Source organism: Oryzias latipes, chromosome 5 (genome assembly GCF_053564925.1).
Source record: "Oryzias latipes strain Hd-rR chromosome 5, Olatipes_Hd-rR_3.1".
NCBI lineage: Eukaryota > Metazoa > Chordata > Actinopteri > Beloniformes > Adrianichthyidae > Oryzias > Oryzias latipes.
This window is the reverse complement of record NC_136241.1, coordinates 9,761,706-9,781,280: the sequence shown is the minus strand read 5'-3', so window position 1 is coordinate 9,781,280 and position 19,575 is coordinate 9,761,706. Positions and strand designations below refer to the sequence as shown.

Sequence of the window (19,575 nt, the reverse complement as noted above, 5' to 3'; positions counted from 1 at the left end):
CTCTGTGTTCATTGTTGTGGTCGGACTTTAGCCTCTTTTTTAACAACCAGCAAAGCAAAGGCAGGAAACGTTTCTCTCAAATGGTCTGCACACGCGAAGGAAAAGCTCTACAGCATCTATTCGACAATTCCACGCTCAGAAACACCCCCCGACATGAAGACATTCCGGATGTCTGCGCGCCCCGGTCTCATCTTTCACTCCTTCTCTTGACTCTCCGCTTCCTCCCTCTGTAGTTTGACGGAGCTGCAGAGTCTCCGTCACTCTTCGGATGTTGCCGTCAGCTGTCGTGTTTGCTCTGGAGAACTAAGGCTGCGGATGATGATGATGATGATCGGTGGTTTCCAGAAGCGTGGCCCCGGCTGCACGCCTCCGGTGCCCGCGGAGGAGCAGATGTTCTGACGGAAGAGGCTCCGACACGAAGCAAGCGGCGGCCACGGGGCGGATTTTCACGCTCTTTCTCTTTCTTTCTGTGAGTTCAACTTTGAATTTCACGCGACAAAGTTCCAGTAAAGTAACTTCTGTGGACTTGTAAACTCATTCTTTTTCCCTTTCATTTACACGCGGATTCTTATTCGGTTTTGCAGTGTTTTCAGCAAAGACAATAAAGAGATTCATAAAAAGGATACATAAAGATGTTAAATTCATTCAAAATAGTGTGTAGGGTCAGCCTGTTTTTTTTCCATTTAACAAACTAAAACAACTTGCAGTTTTATATTTTACGGCCAATTCAATGTAATTTCTAATAACAACTTCACATACAGCTTGATGAAATTCTCATTTTTTCTTTTCATCCTAAAACAATTTTAAGTTATTTAAGTTTTCACTTAGTAGTGAAAGTGGGACTTTCACTAACACAGTTAATCATTTCCACATGAAAAACTCAACCGAAAACGGATTTTTTGCTTGAAAACGTTGTACAGGAAACGTTTTTCGTGTGACACGTTAATATTGAAATATTTTGAAGAAATTATTTTAAATGAGCAAAAATAAAAATAAATAAATGAAAACCCTGCCTATTGGCTAAAAAGTATGACAGAGTTTTAGGGCCACCAAAAATATATATGTAAAAAGAAAAGAAAAAATATATATATATATAGTAAATTGGCCCTAAAACTCTGTCGTAAAGAAAAACAGCCTTAGAATTCTTATTTTGAGAAGAAAAAAAATTTAAGTCACTAAAATAGATTTTCTCAATTTAAAATTATTTTGGCTATTGAAAAACTTTCTTAAAAAGATTATTTTTCTTGCAAGACAGAAATAATGAGAAATCTTCTTTAAACAAGGTCTGTTCATGCAGCACTTCACTTTACATGAAATCTTATATCATAATCTCGAAAGAAGAACTTCCACAAGCATTCGAAAAGGGAAAGATAAGCAGAAAAGCTAAATGTTCGATAGAAATACTTCAAAACTTAATGTTATGCAGCTCAGTAATTCATATTTTTTGCAAGTTCTCAGAAAATAATTTACCTAATTGTAAAACCATGTAGATCAAAGTGACAAAAAACTAGTATAATGAGTGGAAATGAGTCATTTTTGAACAAAATGTGAACGGCATAAGAATCTGATCTTAGTACATGTTTGCCCATCTTAATAAATCCTCGTAAAATCTAAAACTAGCATGTATGCCTAGAGCATAAATCTAAATTTTTGTTTTCTAAATAATGACAACAAATTGCAGTCTAAATTGTCAAATTTTATTGAACTTTAAAATAACATCATTAAAACTGAACCAAAAATGACATTGCAGTTTGAGTTTTTCTGAGTCTTATATCAAGTTTTTCTATTGTCAAGAGTGTGGAGCGACAGTATGGAAGCCTACTGCTTCAATATAAGTTTTGCTTATTTCTTGATCGTAGCTCAATGAGTTGAAAAATTCTTGATTTTGAGAAAAGCTTGTACATGTGTGGAGCAGAGATAAATAAAAACAACTTAAAATCTGATCAAATATCTGGAATGTCTAAAAACAAGGTTTTCAATCTTTGCAAGTATGAAATAGTTTGCAGTGTAGTGTTTACAGAAGATGGATGGATCAATTCATTTTCAAATTTTATCAGCAATCCTGCAAATTTGGTTTAAAAAATGTAAACACAGTAGAGAAACCTTGTGAACTGGATGTTCGCGCACATATTACTTTAAAACCCTAACCCTTTTAGTTACAGAGTAAAGGATCGTGTTTCACACACAAATAGAGAAGTGTTGGATTCTCAACAACAAATTTCAAGTCTTTCTGCCTTCATTCGACTACATGAATGTGTCTTTTTGATCTGCCAGCGACAATGGAGGAACCCTGACTTTGACACTGAGCAACACAATGTCTTGGGGGGAGTTCATTGAGCTCCGTGACCTGAGGTCGAGAGAGCAGCTGGAGCTGACGGGCACGCGGTCACCGTGCTCACCTCCACGCCTGGAGAGGACGAATGCCTTAAGGATCAGTCCGGGGAGGGTCCCGGACCTGCTGAGCCGAGTGGGCATCATCAGGGTCCTGAGCAGCGCCCATGACCCCCGGATCCCCGAGGAGAAAGGAGAAGGACACAACTTCCAACCCTGCAGCCACGCTCAGCCCACGTGGTGTGACCTGTGTGGAGACTTCATCTGGGGCCTCTACAAGCAGAGTCTGCAGTGTGTCAGTGAGTTGGCCTCTGGGACATTTGTGTGTCTGTGTACGAGCAAACGTTAGAATTGAATCGGTTAGTTCAAAAGGGGCCCAAGTCCAAGAGGTTTGTTTTTCCAGGAAAGGATTTTAATTGCATAGCTTAAAGGGAGGCTACACCAAGTGATTAAAACTTTACCCAGATTTAGCACCAGTTCATAGCTTACAAACGCTATAATATGAAGCACCTCATTTTTAGAATTTCCGAGGACTAGCAAACTAAAGTATCTGGACTTGGGCCCTTCTTGAATTAAACAGGGGCGCTGCCATATTGGATAACTAGTCCTGCCATCTATGGGATAAAGCTAAACCCATGCAAGAGAGGCCCAAGTCCAGGAATTTTGCACTTGATGCATTTTAAATGTTAAGCATTGTAAATATATTACAACGGACTTGGGAATTTTTTGCACATAATCAGATAGCTTTTCCCTTCAAGACCATAGATCATATAATATCTCTATTTTGAAAAATCATCTTTTGAACTAACCGATTCAATTGCCAAAGTTGTCTTTGGAATTTGGAAGGACTCTAAAGTTTTCCCCAAATAATAATCAAAATTATCTTCAGACCTAATATCACCCTAGTTTCTGAAAGTAAACTCATCATTGTTCTGGAGCTACTTGCTGCTCAATCCAGGTCAAGGTCTTTAAAGACCCACTCCAATCAAAACTGTGTTTTGGGGTGTTCTTGATGCATTTTTCCCACAATGGGGGACATATAAACTACATTTCTGAGTACTTCTTTATTCAAATTGTTGTGAATCAGGAGCAGACAAAAAGATGCCATTTGAAAGGGGGGGCTAAAGTCTCCCTTCTCCGCCACATTCTTATGCCTCCACTTGCAGACAAACAGATACACTAACGTCTTAATTTTCCTCATCCGAGCTGCCATCTGGCTCAACACTGTACGGCTGGATAGCTCTGATTTTGCTCGCCATTTTTGTTGCACTGGTATGTTAGGTTGTGAGGTGTAATAAGCTAGCAGAGGAGAGTGTAAATAAAGATAGAATGGGATATCAGCGGAAGGTTACTTCCGCGCCAACAGTGCTGCCCACAACTAAGAGGGGAAATTTCTGATGAAATACTGCCGCTCTGCAGAAACTATGTCCTAGAAAAACGACAGTTTTTATTTTATTTTGGCTAAAAACGGCATAATCAGAATTAAAAGACCATTGGGAACACTTTTACAATAGATAAAATCACATTTGGAGTTGAACTGTCAACCTGAACAACTGGGGTTTGGTTAGCTCACTTGGCTGGATGCAGGACGGTCACAGGGTTTGCCTCCCGGGGCGTGCAATGATCTAAAATCCAGTGTGGGTCATTAGGCAAGACCCTTCACGCTGCTGCCTATCTGGGTCTCTCTGTGCCTTAAAAACCCAGGTTTGTGTAATGAAGGGCATCCAGCATAAAAAAACCCTTCCAAACCACCTGTGCGAATTGTGGCAACCCCTGATGGGATGTGCCAAACGATGAACAACAACAACTTTAAACCTGAACAACTGCTAGTAATGCTTTTAATTTTTGCAACATGGCAAAAATGTAGATGATATAGCAACTGTTTAAGTGGTTTTATGGTTTGTGCCTCAGTTTAGGTCCTAATTGCAGACCTGCAACCACACATAAAGAATCACAATAATGTTTTTTTTAAGATTAGAATCACAATAATCTTAGGGGAGCTGGTTTAGCTCGTGCTGGTTTGCGGCGCCTTCCATCCGTGGAACCAGGGTTCGACTCCGGGCTGCTCCCTGTTCCCTTCTCTACCTCTGTGCCAGCCCCACGCCCAGTTGCTTTGAGAGGGTTGCGTCAGGAAGGGCATCCGGCATAAAACATTGCCAAGTTTACCATGCGACTCATTCGCTGTGGCGACCCCTGATGGGAAAAGCCAAAAGGGAAAACACACAAAAACAAAACAATCACAATAATCTTAAAGTCCTACTCCAGTCAACTAATGATCTATTGTAAAAGCGTTTCCAGTGTTTTTTTTTACATTATGATTATGCCGTTTTTAGCCTAAATCAAAAAAACCTGTGTCATTTTCTAGGCTGTAGTTTCTGCAGATATTCACCTTAGTTGTTCACAAGACTCTTGGCGTGTAGTAAGCCTGTCCTTATTTCCCATCATCCCATTGTTTACACTCTCTTCTGCTAACTTACAGCCCGTCATAGCCCCAACTTAAAATTACTGTTGCAACAAAAATGGCGAGCAAAATCAGAGCTATCCAGCCATACAGTGTTGAGCCAGATGGCAGTTGGGATGAGGAAAATTAAGACGTTAATGTATCCCTTTGTCTGGGAGTGGAGGCATAAGAATGTGGCGCAGAAGGGAGACTTTAGCCCCCCATTTCAGTTGGCATTTTTTCGTCTGCTCCTGATTCACAACAATTTGAACAAAGAAAACACTATTTTCATTGGAATGGGTGGTTAACATTTATTTTTCATAAGCACAAAAATGTACTTTAAAAGATGTAGAGCAATAAAAGAGAATAGAATAGAATAGAGTAGAATATAATAGAACAATATTATTCTCTCAAGGGGAAATTCTCCCAATATTGAAATCAGTTTCAGTACAACCCAAACCTAAAAGAGAATATTTCCTTATGACTGACTACAGTTTAAATATACATAGACAGTTGATCTCTCTCTCTCTCTGTATATATATATATAAAATGTATATTAAACATATTGTATTTTTCATACCTTTATATACCCTTTACCTATTGATGTTGTTTTACAGACTGCAGATTCACATGCCACTACCGCTGTCGTGCCCTGATCCAGCTGGACTGTAGCTCGGAGCACAGCAGCGCGGTGGATTACATTGGAGTAGTGGAGCACACCATTGAGACAGACACAAATGTGGTATGTTCATGATTGCAGCAGCTGATTAGGTTTTCTGGTGAAGTTTCATCACTGTAACGGTCAAAAACAGAAATTTGGATGTCACAAAAACATCGGTTCTGGGATTTTTCTGTCAACAAAAAGAAGATGGTATCAATTTTAGTTGATAAATACTTTGTAAGATGTCTTTACTTTTATTTTGTGACTGAACTATTTTGGGGCACACAGCTGGAGCAAAACAATCATTCATTGGTCTTCTTTAAATAAAAATAATGCCAGCTTTTTAGAAAGAATAAGCACTTCCTGTTCAAATTGAAGGGAGTCAGCCAGGTCTCAAGTCACCTTTACTTGTACTTTTTCTTAATATACGATCACCAAATGTACATTTCCCTTCAGCCTTTTATTTTCACTTCATTATAAGTTACCGCCATACTTTTATACGATTGTTTTTTTTTTTTTAACCAAAAATCTGGACTTTTTTAAGCCGCTTTTCTTTGTATTACATACTACATATATTTGGTTCCTAATTGGACTTTATTATCAGATTATAACTGTTGCTAAAACCAAAATATTTGAAGTAAATTCAATGACACTAAAAGATGTCATACATTTTATTTGATTTTGCAGCTTTAAAGGTTTCACGTCTCTGTCAGAACTAAATGGTAAAGGTGGTGACAGACACCAGCTGATCTGAAAGGGGAAGCGGGTGAGTTTGCAGCTCGCTTTGTTATGTGAAACCCAAAACATGACAGGAAACACTTTTCATGCAAGGTATGGATCAGCTTTTGTGGTCACTACAACAAAAGTGTTGTCACAATGTCCCAAGCAATGCCCCTCAAATGTTTCCGGACAGTTAGACGGAAGCTCTTTTTTAAAGATTTTTCAAATCATTTTTTTAATAATCTAAAAATATTGTATGTAATAAAACACAAATAACACATTAATTGTCAAAAAACAGAAGTCAAGAGGGAATCTTTGTTTGTTTTAAGCTTATTTAGCCACTTCACTGATCTAATTTGAACATAATCTACAGTCCAAACATTGTCCCAAAAAGCAATTTTACATCCTTTGACAAAGGGCAGCAACATTAAATGAGGGGAGGAGAAAAAAACTTGCCTATTTCTTGATGAGAACTTTAAAAGTCCTTTTGAAAGTGTAAAAAATAAAGACTCAAATTCACCTGTAATGATTACAAATAAGTCATTGCTGGGAGCAAACCATAAAAAAGGGCATTTTCATCTTTAACGCCAACTGATAATGTACTGCTGAGTAATCTTCTTCGTACTTTTTCAGCTTTTCCTCACAGTAATACACTCTCCAAACCTTTACTTGTATGTATTTGTAATACCCCCCTCTCCTATAGCTAGTTGAATATCAGATGAGATGATTTATTTACTTCAAACCGGCTGCCAGCCTTTTACATCATTTTATACGGACAAACAAAGGGCTAATAGAAAAAAATAGGTTTTTGTTTATTAATGGATTATAGGAAAAAGTCAGAACAACTCCAGAAAATCCTTGCTGTGAGGTTCTGGCCCTGTTCAAACCATGCACTGTGCAGCACTGAAAAAGAACTTATTACACATTTATTTATATCCGCTTAAAATGTGAGGTAATTACCTCTGACTAGTGTGACTCATGTAGATTATTTCCCTTTTCTTGCATTAGTCAGAAAAGTAGCTCAAAAGTAACTGAACAGATTTGTGAACTCGAGCCGAGACACACCTCCGCTTAATTTGCTTCATTTACTCTAAATTGTAACTACTTCCTGGTTCCAGTTGCGTTTCCTCCCTTCCTCTTTTTGGGTGGAATTCTGTTCTTATCCTCTTCTTTACTCAGTTTGAAAAAAAAATAGTAAGAAGTATAAAGAAAGACATAATTGCAATGTTTTACCTTGTAGAGGAGAAGTATTAAAAGTCAAATAAAAACAAATATCAACAGATGTTGAAATGATATATGTGCTGTTCCAAAACATTAAAAAAGATGGTCAAAGTATTCACCCAAATAAAAACAGATAAAAACCTCATTGTTAGTCCTTTATGCTTAAACCACAGTTACTGGCATGACTCTAAGGCCTTTTAATAAGACTTCTAGAGCTGCAGTAGCTTTGTTTTAGTAACTTTGTGGTTTTAGGCGCCTTTTGTGTGACGCCGGTTTCTGTGTATGCAATTTTAGATTACGAATGTTATTTTACATCTACTCAGAAATGGATTTGTTATTGTAGTGTCTCGTTGGCCTCTGAATATTAATAGTGAAATAAGTTGCGGGGAGGCCTCTGAGTTGTGCGCGGAACTATTGGCACAGCGTAAGCCTGCCCCTACTTCCCATCATCCATCTGTTTACACTGGCTCCTGCCAGCTTACGGTCCCTCACACTACCAAACATTTTCAGTGCAGAAAATGCCGAGCAATATGTGAGCTATCCAGCTGTACAGTTTTGATCCAGATGCCAGCTTGAATGAGGAAAACAAAGATTTATTTGTGTGCATGTGGATGCATCAGAACAGAGCAGAGAGCACGTGGCCCTCCAAATGTAGCACCTACATAAGAGCTTTTCCAAGCAGTATTTTTTGTCTTCCCAACAAGTTAAAAAAAAGAAATACTCAGAATTGTAATTTTGATCTTAATTTTCTACCTATATGTCCTCCAGCATCAGAAAAATGTCACAAGAACATGATAAAAACACAATTTTCATTGGAGAAAGTTTTTAAAGTACTTAAGACTTTTTAAAAAGTAATGTTTGCAACACCATTCTAATTATTTATGTTAGGAAATATTTTTTCAGAAGGTGCCTTTTTCTTTGGCATCCTAAGTTTTTAAAGAACAATGTGATTAAAACATTTTTAAATGTTATAAATATGAATAAGAATTTAAATGCAGAATGTAGTCCACATATTGAGAGACACTCGCACGTGGAATGAAACTGCCATGAAAAGGATGAAGAGGAAGAGGAGGCACGAGGATGGAGAGGGTCACACTTCCTGTCAGCGTCCAATCACGACCCGTCGCGGATTTTTGTGTATTTCCAAACAAGCCCAACGGCTGTGGGCGGGGCCTGGCGGGGACCGGAAGCGGCGGGCAGGGCGGGTTTGTGCACACATCCTGTTTCGCACACAGTGGAAACGTGGCCGGTAGTTTGAGAGAAGGGGAGGAAGAAGAAAAAAAAAAGTCAGCTTGTGTTGTCTGGAACCGAGAAAGTCTGACAGACATATTTTAGCGGCCGAAAAATTCGCCTCACAGTGAAAAGGTAGCGTCGCTTTCTTTTAGCAATAACTTAACCGTTCGGTTAAACAAGCGGTGTCGCTGTGTAACGTTTAGTTTTGTTACTTGGAAACTAAAGAAGCGAGTTTGAACGATGGCAAACGACACGAGCAGCCCCAACAACAAGACCCCGTCCTTCGAGATGACCTGGGGAAGCTCCACCAGCAGCGGCTACTGCAGCGAGGAGGACTCGGACTCCGAGTTGGAGCAGTTTTTCACCGCGCGGACATCTTTCTTCCCCAAAAGCCGGAAAGCGCCAGTCAGCGAGAACTCTAAGCGGGTGAGAAACGCAGGAGTTTGGCAGAAAAGGGAACAATTTGGAGGACATACTAGTATTTATAACTGTATAAAAAATATTAGTGATGCAGTTGGTCTAAAAAGGAAGTGGATCCAACTTTATGTGGGCGGAGGGAATCACCCCACCCTCCACACACACACAAACACACACACACACACATTGCTGCTTTAGTCTACTGTTTCCCTTTTCTGTGTAAAAATAGAGTTCACTGACATTGATGTACATTATCCCAATCAGTTTATATTTGTTCATAGGTTTCTCGGCAGGATCATGATGCAGAAAAGCTGTCAAACTTTTGTCAAAGTTTATTATTATTATTATTAACTCGTGGGTGGAGTTCCTGTTCCTTTTTTTCTTGTTATGAATAAATAAGTTGGTGTTACACCATTGCTAGGAACCTGCAGGGCATTGCTAATGTCTACATCCACACACATTTGTGTCTCTTTGGTTTTTATGACTGATAAATGGGCTTTTTTTTTTAGTGACGCATTTGTGCTTCTCAAGTTTCCAGCCAAACACCCACTCTGATCTCTTTCCAAATTTCTCAATGGCAGATGAGTCAGAAGATGTTTTGAGTTTGCTCGTTTTTTCTTCATGCTGCACCCAAACATGAGATCAGATTTCTACACTGAGAAACGGATGTTTACTGTACAAACACCATGACACAATTTTTTTCCTTTTTGTTTATTTAGCCTTTACAGGATTCACTCTTATATCTACACTAAAACCCCACAGACGGTTTGTTTGTCAGGGATTTATCGGTCTGCTCTTTTGAAACTTCTGTGTGGTTTAAAGGCATTCATCGAGAACCATGGACTAGGTGTTAATGGTTCCCCAAAAACTTTTACTGTTGATTAAAAGTGTGTAATAGAAAACTTACACTGCATAGAGTTCATATTTTTAGAACAGGAAACGGTCACTGTGTTGCTTTAGACCTAACATGCATGACTAAAGAAAGACCGCCTGTGGGCTTGTGGTTAATGAGGCAGCTGACTTAACAGGATGTGCCTGTGAAACAAGAAACAGCTTTGTCTCTCCCACTTGTGAGAGAGTATGGGGGGTGGGGGGCGGCTATTTTTACATGAATACCAAGTGAAGGAATGTAATACAGACCGGTTAGCCTGGGTCTCCACTAACAGCTGCGAGTCCTCCCTCTTTGCTTCGGTTGGACTTGGGGATTGGACGGGGCTGACATCACCGTTAGCCACTGATGTGTCGCCAGGAAGTTGACGCTGATGCAACTGCTGCTCTCAGAGAGACGAGGTCCGACTGATCGTTTGGCTGCCATTTCTTTAGTAAATATTAAATATAGCACAATATTTCTTAATTTCGAATTTGTGCAATTAAAATATGCAAATATGTGAAAAAGTTTACAGGAAGTGAAGCACACATTTGCTGTTTGAAAGTATGATTCAGTTCAATGGACACTTTAAAGGGCCCATATCATGCAAAATCAACTTTGCCTTGTGCTCTGAGGACCAGCTCTAAGTCTAAGTCTTTGAATCATAATTAGTGATGGCAAAGTTGTTTAGGAAAACATTTCAAATGGACTCTTATCATAAACGTTGTTGACCCACATAGGCCCTTTAATCTTTCTAATCTGATTTCTGTGTTTGTTCTTGTGCAGCATGCTCTTATCTTTCTGTGTCTTGGTGGGGGTTCCAGTGTTTTAGTACTGAACTGCTTCATGTCTCCTCCAGGATGAGACAACTGAACGGGGAAAGCAGGAGTTGTCGAGTGCTGAAATCCACCAGAAGGTGAAGGAGTACAACGCTCAGATCAACAGCAATCTGTTCATGAACATGGTGAGTTAGGCTGTCCGTTTTTATCAAGATGTTTGTTTTTTTCTTTCTTAAATGTAATATTGGTATGATCACTCTTCAAACAGAACAAGGATGGCTCCTATACTGGCTTCATAAAGGTGCAGTTCAAGCTGGCGAGACCCGTATCCGTTCCCGCTCCAAAGAAAGGAAGCCAAGATGCTTGTGGGAGGAGGGCCAGTGGTGTGAAACGCCGCACCTCCTTCTACCTGCCAAAGGATGCCTCCAAATATCTGCACATAAGCTCACGTACCTCTGCTCGGGAGGTTATCGAGGCGTTGCTGAAAAAGTTTACCGTGGTGGACAATCCTGGCAAGTTTGCCTTGTTTGAGCGCAGCGAGCGTCACGATCAAGGTGAGACTATTGGGTCCAGTTTTCTGTTTACTCAATATAGCAAATGTTGTGAGGTAATAAACTTGTTTGTGTGTCTTTTAGTTTATATCCGTAAGCTGTCTGATGAGGAGCGTCCGTTGCGTTTGCGTCTGTGCTCTGGGCCCAGTGAGAAAGTCCTCAGCTTCGTGCTTAAAGAGAACGAAACTGGTGAAGTCAATGTAAGTGAGACAGGAACACGATGGTGCACAATCCATGTTTTCACTTTACTTACACCAATGTTTCTCATTTTTCTTTATTTCCAGTGGCATGCCTTCTCTATGCCAGAGCTGAAGAACTTCCTGCTCATTCTGCAGCGTGAGGAAGAGGAGCACGTCAAGCAGATCATTCAGAGATACGCTTTAGCGCGCACCAAGATGCGTGACGCTCTAGCCGGCTCTACTCCTGGCTGATTCCACCAGAAACTTGGCGGTCAACGTGCACGCCTTGGCCGGACTAACCAGCCAACGCTGCATGTCACGATCCCAGAAAAACAAAACGGAAAAACGCGCCTCTTCGATGAACGAGAGTGCGATCAGGCCCGAGACCGTGAGAAGCGCTAGCGCGAATGTGCGTGTGAAGTGGTGCGAGAAGTGAGGAGTGCCGTACACCTGGAGAGTCTGATGTGCCAGAGAGAATGAGTTGAGTGGACCAGAGGCTTTGACACGACGGTTGTATCTTTACAGTGGATACATTGTGATTATCCTTTAGCTCAGCAGTGTTACCTCTCTGTAAAGATGTAGCTAGAAGTGAGTTTTACCACCAAAAATTCACACAAACCCCCTTTTTCTGTACTATAATCATCAATGCAGTTAGTGAAGTTTGGGCATTGATGAGATCAATTAAACCTAATATTTTGCCCCTTTAAAGACAGGGTTTTAACAGCCTTCCTGTTATAATTTGTTTGTAGAATCCCATGGATACTTATCGCTGAGAGGAATTAGGGTTTTCACTTTACCGAAGCTCATACGTCTGATGTGTCCACTTTACACCCCTGATGGGTGCAACTCTTTATTTTCACTTTGTGGTTGTGACTGTATGGACATTTGTATGCATTTATGAATGTCAGAGAGTCGTGGAATAAGATGCTGTTGACTGGAAACCTAAATAACTAATGTAAAATTTGTTTCACTTGTCTTTGCTTATCATTCCTGTTTGTTCTTGTTTTATTCCCTCTGCTTTAACCAAGCGTTTGTCTGTTTGTTTTTACTATCCCTGAATCTATGCACAAATTAAAAAAAAGTTATCCTCTTAAGACTGTGTGCTGGGTAAATGCTTTTATTTTGAAAGGGCAACAAACTGCAAAAAACATTATCCTTAATATTTACATGGCATCTCAAGCTGGAATTGTACTTTTGCATTTCCTCTTTAAAAAAATGTCTGCACAGTTTGCTGATGTGACAAAATAAATCAGAACAATTGTTTTTTTAGAACTGGGTTGTGGTTTAGTGCATTTCCGCAGTAACATGCATAAAATAGACTGCAGGAAAAAGATCACAGCTGAGGTAAGCATAGCTGCAACAGGCCACAAGGGAAAAAGCTGATACTGAAGAGAGAGAAATATATATATATATATAGATAGATCTATATATATATCTATAGATAGTACAGATCAAAAGTTTGGACACACCTCATTCAGAAAGTTTTCTTTATTTTCATGATGGAAAATTGGCACATGTGAATTAACACGCGGAATTATATACATAACAAAAAAGTGTGAAACAACTATGTATATGTATGTAAATATATATGTATGTGTGTACATATATTTATATATATATATATATATATAAAAGAGGCTAAAAAAGCTATGTTTATAAATAGCTTTATTGAATATAAACAGATTTACAGAACATGTAGACAAGTGCATCCAAAACAAAGCAATGAACATATTTTAACACAAAATAATTAACAGTAGGGGTCATCTGAATAAGAAATTATAAGTTAACAAATGAAAGACAAAGAAAAATCAACAGAGGAAAAAAACGTCACAGATTAAAAAGGGAAGTACAAAGTTTGATCAGTCCAGTTATTATTTACAGTCTATGATTATGATGGTTTTTCTTTTCTCCCTTTAAACCACATCATCATGTAGAACATCTAAAGCAACAGCCAGTGTTACTTTTCCAAACATAAAGAATTACAGTGTATAATAAGCCTAACATGGAACATGGCAAAATACATATTAGAAGAGGGAGTTATTCATTAAAACAAAAAATAATATATTGTCACAGTGTTGCATGCCTTGGATATACTAATATTTTTAACATGTTCATAAACTTCAAACAACAATCATAAATCTAGCAAATGTAGGAATTGTTTTTTTTACTCTGCACTTATGTATGTATAATTAAGATTGAAGAAGTAGCAACTTAATAATATTTTCTACCTTTTTATAATCAGAGTTGAAAGATGCGAGGATTTGTTTGAAATTTATAATAATAATCAAATCAAACTTTATTTATAAAGCACTTTTCATATAAAAATATAACACAAAGTGCTTTACATTAAAACACAACAAAATATAAAAACAAGCATTGACGAATTAAAAATAAATAAAATAAAAATAAATAAATAAATAGGGCCCCCCTCCCCGTACCTAGACCCCCATCACTCCTTTCACAATTCCCACCCCTTAAGTGATGGCAAGGACAATGAGAAATAGGTTGAGCACAAAAACAGGATGCTGGAAACGCTGATAAATGGAACCTCGCCCTCTGTGAACAGCCGCATAGACAGCCAAATGCAGCATCACAGGCGGGGACCGCTCCACCACAGCTAAGCAGTGATGCAGGTCCCCATCTAGAGCTGCAGTGGCTGAACAGCCGCCGACCCAGAGGGAGAGGATCCAGCTGAGGAAGCACCGGAAATAAAATTGAATAAAAATGAGAATAAACAAGTAAACATATTGATAAAAACAATAAAACAGTAAAATAAAGTTAATTAAAATAATACGTTAAAAATCAGGTTCAAGTTCATAAAACAAGATAAAATGGATATATAAATAAATAAAATAAAAATAAAAAGTACATATAAATAAATAACTGAATAAATAAATAAATAAAAGTAGTAAAAAATTAGCTAAAAGCCAGGTTAAAAAGATGGGTCTTGAGCCTTTTCTTAAAAGCATCAATGCTCTCTGCGGCTCTCAGGCCCTCTGGCAGACTGTTCCACAAACGGGGGCCATAATGCTGAAATGCAGCCTCTCCATAGGTTTTAGTTTTTACAGTAGGAATGGTCAACAGACCAGTGCCAGAGGATCTCAGGGTCCGCCAGGGTTCATATCTTACTAAAAGATCTGATAAATAAGAAGGCGCAAGACCGTTAAGACATTTAAAAACGGTTAAAAGTATCTTAAAATCAATCCTGAAGCATATGGGGAGCCAATGCAGGGATTTTAAAATTGGGGTGATGTGAGCTCGCCTCCTGGTCTTTGTAAGAACTCGTGCAGCAGAGTTCTGGAGAAGCTGAAGGTTCCTAATACTTTTTGATTTGATGTTTACAAATCGTTCTGATTAGTTCCAGAATTCAATGGAGAATTTACAAAAGTAGAAAAGGTGAAAAACCTTTACATTTATTTATTTATTAGGGAATCATTACAAAAACTACTGTTATTTATTTGAGAATTTCAATACAAACACATTGGTGGGATAAATGTTATGTCGATTTTTTAATGTATTTCTTTAATTTGGTTATGTATAGAAAATTTATCTGGCATGCTTTTTTACCCAATTGATATTATTGAAAAGATTGACAGATAAAACTATCAAATTAATGGCCTACATTTTTATGACGTCACGTCCTCCCTAGGATCAAAACAAACAGCGCTAGTTAAACAGCTGGCTACAAAGTCATGGCTGAACACGGAGGCCAAAAAGGATACAACAAAAAGGTGAAATAATATGAGCTAATATTTTATTTCTGTTTCTATCAGAGTTTATGTTTTGGTAGACCAAAATGTCGAGCGGGAAATCGTTCATTAACGAAAGCTAACCTGAGCATGTCGAAGCTAGCCAGCTTACTGGGTTGTGTTACCCAAACAGAGAGAGGCAGGTATCGTTAGCGACTTATCAGCTATTTAACATGTTACCAACAGTCAAATAGCTGAGATTAATAGTTTAAAAAAGTCAGAATAAATGCTGGTTCTCTTGGCTTTTTTGTTTATGTCAATTAATGTTGAATTTGACTCATAACGTTACTTACTTTTATGACCCAGATAGCGTTTGTTTGAGCTAAAAGATTCCATCTGCTCAGAAGAAAAAATATATGATTAGTCTCACCCGTTTTGAGTTAATACGTACAAGATGAAACTATTGATTACGTAGTAAATCATCTAGAAAATTCTATAGCGGTCCATGTTAGCACGCGACGGTTAAGCGCTAGCTAAGAAGAAAGGCCAATAATTCTCTTTTTTGCAGCCAAACGAAAAGGAATTCATCCAATTCTTTTCCTGAACTGTCCACACTTTAGGTCCTCGACTGTGCAGACATTTGAGCTGAACCGCGGTACCAAACTGACCGAAAGCTTCTTGAGGAGATCAACGATGCCTTATGTCTGAGAATGGGAGGAAGTGGGTCCAAAGTTAAAGGTGTCTGGCCTTTCTCAGGCAATTCAAGTGATTCAGGCAGTGATGGAAACGAACAGTCTCTGGCCCGCCTAAAGGGTTCCAGGAATGCAACACCATATGTTTTCACAAGAAGGAGGTAACTCTTAAACAGCAGCAAACATGGGACTCTTTAATGCTGGACTATTTCTCTGTGGGGAAAAAGGCTTATTGGAAAAAGGACATTGCATCATTTAAAAAGCTTGTTAATTACTTAAGATATCTGTGCCTCATTTATAAGTAACACACATTTGTTGTGTAGGCTAAAATATGGTTTGTGCCAAAATAAATGTCCTAAATTTTCTGTTAACACAATGTGTCTAATATATTTTTTTTAATCAGAATTTGTCTCAAGGGAACCAACAGGAACCACTTTGATCCCGTGTAGTTATTGAGGTGCACTTCCGGATTGTTTTCAGGCTTTTCCTTTAAATTTTGAAAATATCTCCGGGAGGGGAAAAAAATCCTCATCATTCTACATTGAAATTGTTTCAGTCTCTTTCAATAAGAAGGATGCCGCACCCCAACACTGCCTCCTTTTAAAAACATATATAAGTGCTTAAACCAGCAGAGCATTTTTTGTGTCTTTTCTGCACTTTGCTTTGAGGATGCAACTACTTTATGAAAATCTGAACTCGGAGCACAACGATCAGATACCTGGTTGGGTAAAAAACAAGAATTCTCAGCAAAATAGTTGGTTCAGCAAAAGGCAGAAAAAATGTGGCAATTCATTTTTTTTTAAAAGTTAAACAACTTTTTCTTTTTTTTTGTCCAAATGTAATGTTGGGCTGGGCAATAAATCCATTTTATTGATTAATTTAAATTTTCCTTTTAAGATTTGTTTTTGGAAAATCAGGATTTTCGAAAAAATCTGCTAGCAAAGAGGAGCTTGTTTCTGCTGTTCTATGGAAATTGTTCCCTTTTGTGACTTCAGATTTGGAGCAACGCTGCAAATCCTGTTTGAAGGCTGTTGTTACCAAAAGTGGGAGTACGATAAATTCATTTCAACCCCTGAAACAGAGAGCAGTTCTGCTCTCTACAGCAGCAGCTCTCAAAACAACTGCCAGATTGTTTTACAAACTTTTTGTTTTAGCTTTTATTTAGTTGCACTTTGAATTCAGTTTAACTCCCAAAGGAGATGTTAAAATAAAAGACTGTTTGTTTCAAAAATATATTCTTTTATTTTGTAATTTTTGTCAAAAAAAGTAAAGGGAGGAAGAGAAGAAAAAAAACAAGTAAATTCCTAAATCAAGTCTGGTTCTAATCTAAAATATCTGAGATTTTATTTTTGGCTTAATGGCCCAGCCCTAATCTGATGCAATTTTAAAGGGAAATAAATTGGATCAGGCATAAATTGTTGAGAAAAAAAGATCTGTAAAATATGAAAAACATATTTAAATAATTAGCTTAGAGAACAGAAAAGGTTTGGCTTTTTTGTAATTAATTGAAAAAAAGAAGAATTTCCACAGTTAAATTCTTAAACCTCATACATGACCTGACATGACAATTAGAGTCTAATGTTTATCTTCCGTTTTGACAGTTCTTTGTACTATGACGAGGACGGCGATCTAGCTCATGAGTTCTACGAGGAGACAGTGGTGACCAAAAATGGCAGAAAAAGATCCAAGTTGAAGAGAATACAGAAAAACCTGATTCCACAGGTGAGCTGGGAACACTCGGGTATGGTTTGGGAATGTTTGATGAGAACATTTTGAACATGAAAACTGTTTTTCCTTTCCTCTCTATGTAGGGAATTGTGAAGCTTGACCATCCTTGTATTCATGTGGATTTCCCCATTGTCCTCTGTGAGGTGTAAGGAATTGTCCAGGACTGAAGTGAGATGATATGCTGTCGGTCACAATTAAAACTACATTTATTGAGATGTTTTTCTTTTAAAACTGAAAATCTGGCCCCAAATACTGAGGAGAGCGTGGAGCTGTCATGTTAAACTTAAATGACAGAAATTCTACATGTTTCACACTAAATGTGGTCAAAAATGTTAGTATTTTTTAAAATCTATGGCAACCTTTTCCATGAAGTGATGAATCGCGTATTTTAATCATCCGTCTGATATGTAAGCAGTGTTGAAAAGTACTTTGTGGCAAGGAAAAAAAAATGTTGTCAAAAAACCTAAATTATGTACATAAATTGTTGGATTGATAGTTTAATTTGTTGGGGAGCCAGTTTAGCTCGTGCTGGTTTGCGGCGCCTTCCGTCCGTGAAACCCGGGTTCAACTCCGGGCTGCTCCCTGTTCCCTTCTCCACCTCTGCCGGTTCCAAGCCCGGTTTGAGAAGGTTGCGTCAGGAAGGGCATCCGGCATAAAACATTGCCAAATTTACCATGCGACTCATTCGCTGTGGCGACCCCTGATGGGAGAAGCCGAAAGTGGAAGAAGAAGATAGTTTAATTTGTTAAATGTTTGACTCAGCTGACTGTGAAAGGGAGATGGGTTGTGGATGTTATTGTACATATTACTTCTGTATTATCATCTCTGAGTCTGTCTCTTGTTGGAGCTCAGACCTGCACTAGTGAATATAATATAGTGTAAATACAGATTTCTTAGTTGGAAATACTTGAATAAATGATTTGTTCAATTGAATTCTGTTTTTTTTGTGCATTTCTTTTTATTCTGGTGTTTACTTTGATCAAATTACTTTCGATTTGTCATCTTATTTCAACCAAAAAAATCTTATACAAATGGTTTTATGTGTTTAATTATGTTTATCGAATTTTTAACATAATGACAGAAAACTAAAAGAACCATGACAATCACCTCCCTCCTGCTGTCAACAATTACTCAAACTAAACTTACAGCATATCAATAAAATATAAAAAAATTACATAACATACATATTCAGTCAGGATATAGTACTTAAGCAAAAGACAAGAAATAGAAAATATAAAAAAAGAAAAAAAGGCCACCGTCACTTTTGCAGATGAATGATTGAAAAAAGTCAAAAAGGGCCTCCACACCATGCCGTTTATAAGTTAAATGTTCATTTCAAGTTCTACACTTTCATAGGAGCAGAGATGATTATTATTTTAGCAGCAGGCAAAGAGAGAACGGCTTAAAGAAAATTACTTTTCCATTCATCTGCTAATGGGAACATTTTTCTCATCATAAACTCTGCTGTCATAACTATCCCATTAAAAACATACAGAACTCAACCAACTGAATAATGCCTGAGATTTAAATGGTTTTAAAAAACAAACCAATGCAGATGTGTATGTCTTTAAGTTTTTGTGGAAGCTTTTTATCTTATGAGATGATTCATGTAAAAGAAAATATACTTTATATATATGGATTTTTTGTATGTGGTCATGATATATATTTTCTAAATAACTTTTCTTTACTTACAATATAATGGCAAATTTTAGTCATAAAACAGTTGTTCACGTTTGTACTTTTCAATTTGTATCCACCCACATGCCCTGTGGGTTTTTTTAAATACAAGATTAAAATCTGATGATTATTTTTAGATTTATTTTAGGTGGAAAATGTTATAAACTACCGACATTGTGGTTGAGTCGTGGAATCTTTTTTAACTTTTCCTTTTCTATGTGAAGTTCATTTTTAACCTTTGTGCTACCCTATGGGGTCAAGATGGCTATTGACGTGTTCTTCCTACCATGACAAAGGTGGATAAAGGTGGAAAGATTTCATGTAATCCATGGACACCAGTCAGGTTCACAAATCATTGAAGAAAAAGGGTTCAGAGTACTGTCTAGTGG

At 37.9% G+C, this 19,575-nt stretch overlaps 2 protein-coding genes across 4 annotated transcripts; both read left to right on the top strand.

Moving 5' to 3' along the window:
- Positions 1-62: 62 nt before the first annotated feature.
- On the top strand, positions 63-12,494 carry LOC101169599 (ras association domain-containing protein 1). Of its 3 annotated transcripts, XM_020703117.2 has the most exons (7): positions 63-469; positions 2,275-2,630; positions 5,389-5,513; positions 10,751-10,855; positions 10,939-11,224; positions 11,306-11,421; positions 11,506-12,494. In XM_020703117.2, the coding sequence occupies exons 2-7, from the start codon at positions 2,315-2,317 to the stop codon at positions 11,650-11,652; spliced, it is 1,095 nt and encodes a 364-aa protein (XP_020558776.1). In that variant the 5' UTR covers positions 63-469; positions 2,275-2,314; the 3' UTR covers positions 11,653-12,494. The 3 variants fall into 3 exon arrangements, with proteins under 3 accessions (XP_020558776.1, XP_020558777.1, XP_020558778.1); XM_020703119.3 differs by lacking the exons at positions 63-469; positions 2,275-2,630; positions 5,389-5,513 and adding exons at positions 8,544-8,738; positions 8,832-9,032; XM_020703118.3 differs by lacking the exons at positions 63-469; positions 2,275-2,630; positions 5,389-5,513 and adding an exon at positions 8,519-9,032.
- A 2,514-nt stretch (positions 12,495-15,008) lies between these two features.
- Positions 15,009-18,442, top strand: tusc2a (tumor suppressor 2, mitochondrial calcium regulator a). Its single transcript, XM_004068623.4, has 4 exons — positions 15,009-15,131; positions 15,710-15,942; positions 17,383-17,503; positions 17,593-18,442. The coding sequence occupies exons 2-4, from the start codon at positions 15,800-15,802 to the stop codon at positions 17,656-17,658; spliced, it is 330 nt and encodes a 109-aa protein (XP_004068671.1). The 5' UTR covers positions 15,009-15,131; positions 15,710-15,799; the 3' UTR covers positions 17,659-18,442.
- Positions 18,443-19,575: the final 1,133 nt, after the last annotated feature.

Excerpts from the sequence above, each read along its gene's own strand:
- tusc2a (XM_004068623.4), top strand. The coding sequence starts at position 15,800 with ATGGGAGGAAGTGGGTCCAAAGTTAAAGGTGTCTGGCCTTTCTCAGGC. Across the intron at positions 15,943-17,382 it reads TATGTTTTCACAAGAAGGAG|TTCTTTGTACTATGACGAGG; the intron begins GTAACTCTTAAA and ends CCGTTTTGACAG. Across the intron at positions 17,504-17,592 it reads AGAAAAACCTGATTCCACAG|GGAATTGTGAAGCTTGACCA; the intron begins GTGAGCTGGGAA and ends CTCTCTATGTAG.
- LOC101169599 (XM_020703117.2), top strand. The coding sequence starts at position 2,315 with ATGTCTTGGGGGGAGTTCATTGAGCTCCGTGACCTGAGGTCGAGAGAG. Across the intron at positions 2,631-5,388 it reads GCAGAGTCTGCAGTGTGTCA|ACTGCAGATTCACATGCCAC; the intron begins GTGAGTTGGCCT and ends GTTGTTTTACAG. Across the intron at positions 10,856-10,938 it reads GCAATCTGTTCATGAACATG|AACAAGGATGGCTCCTATAC; the intron begins GTGAGTTAGGCT and ends CTCTTCAAACAG.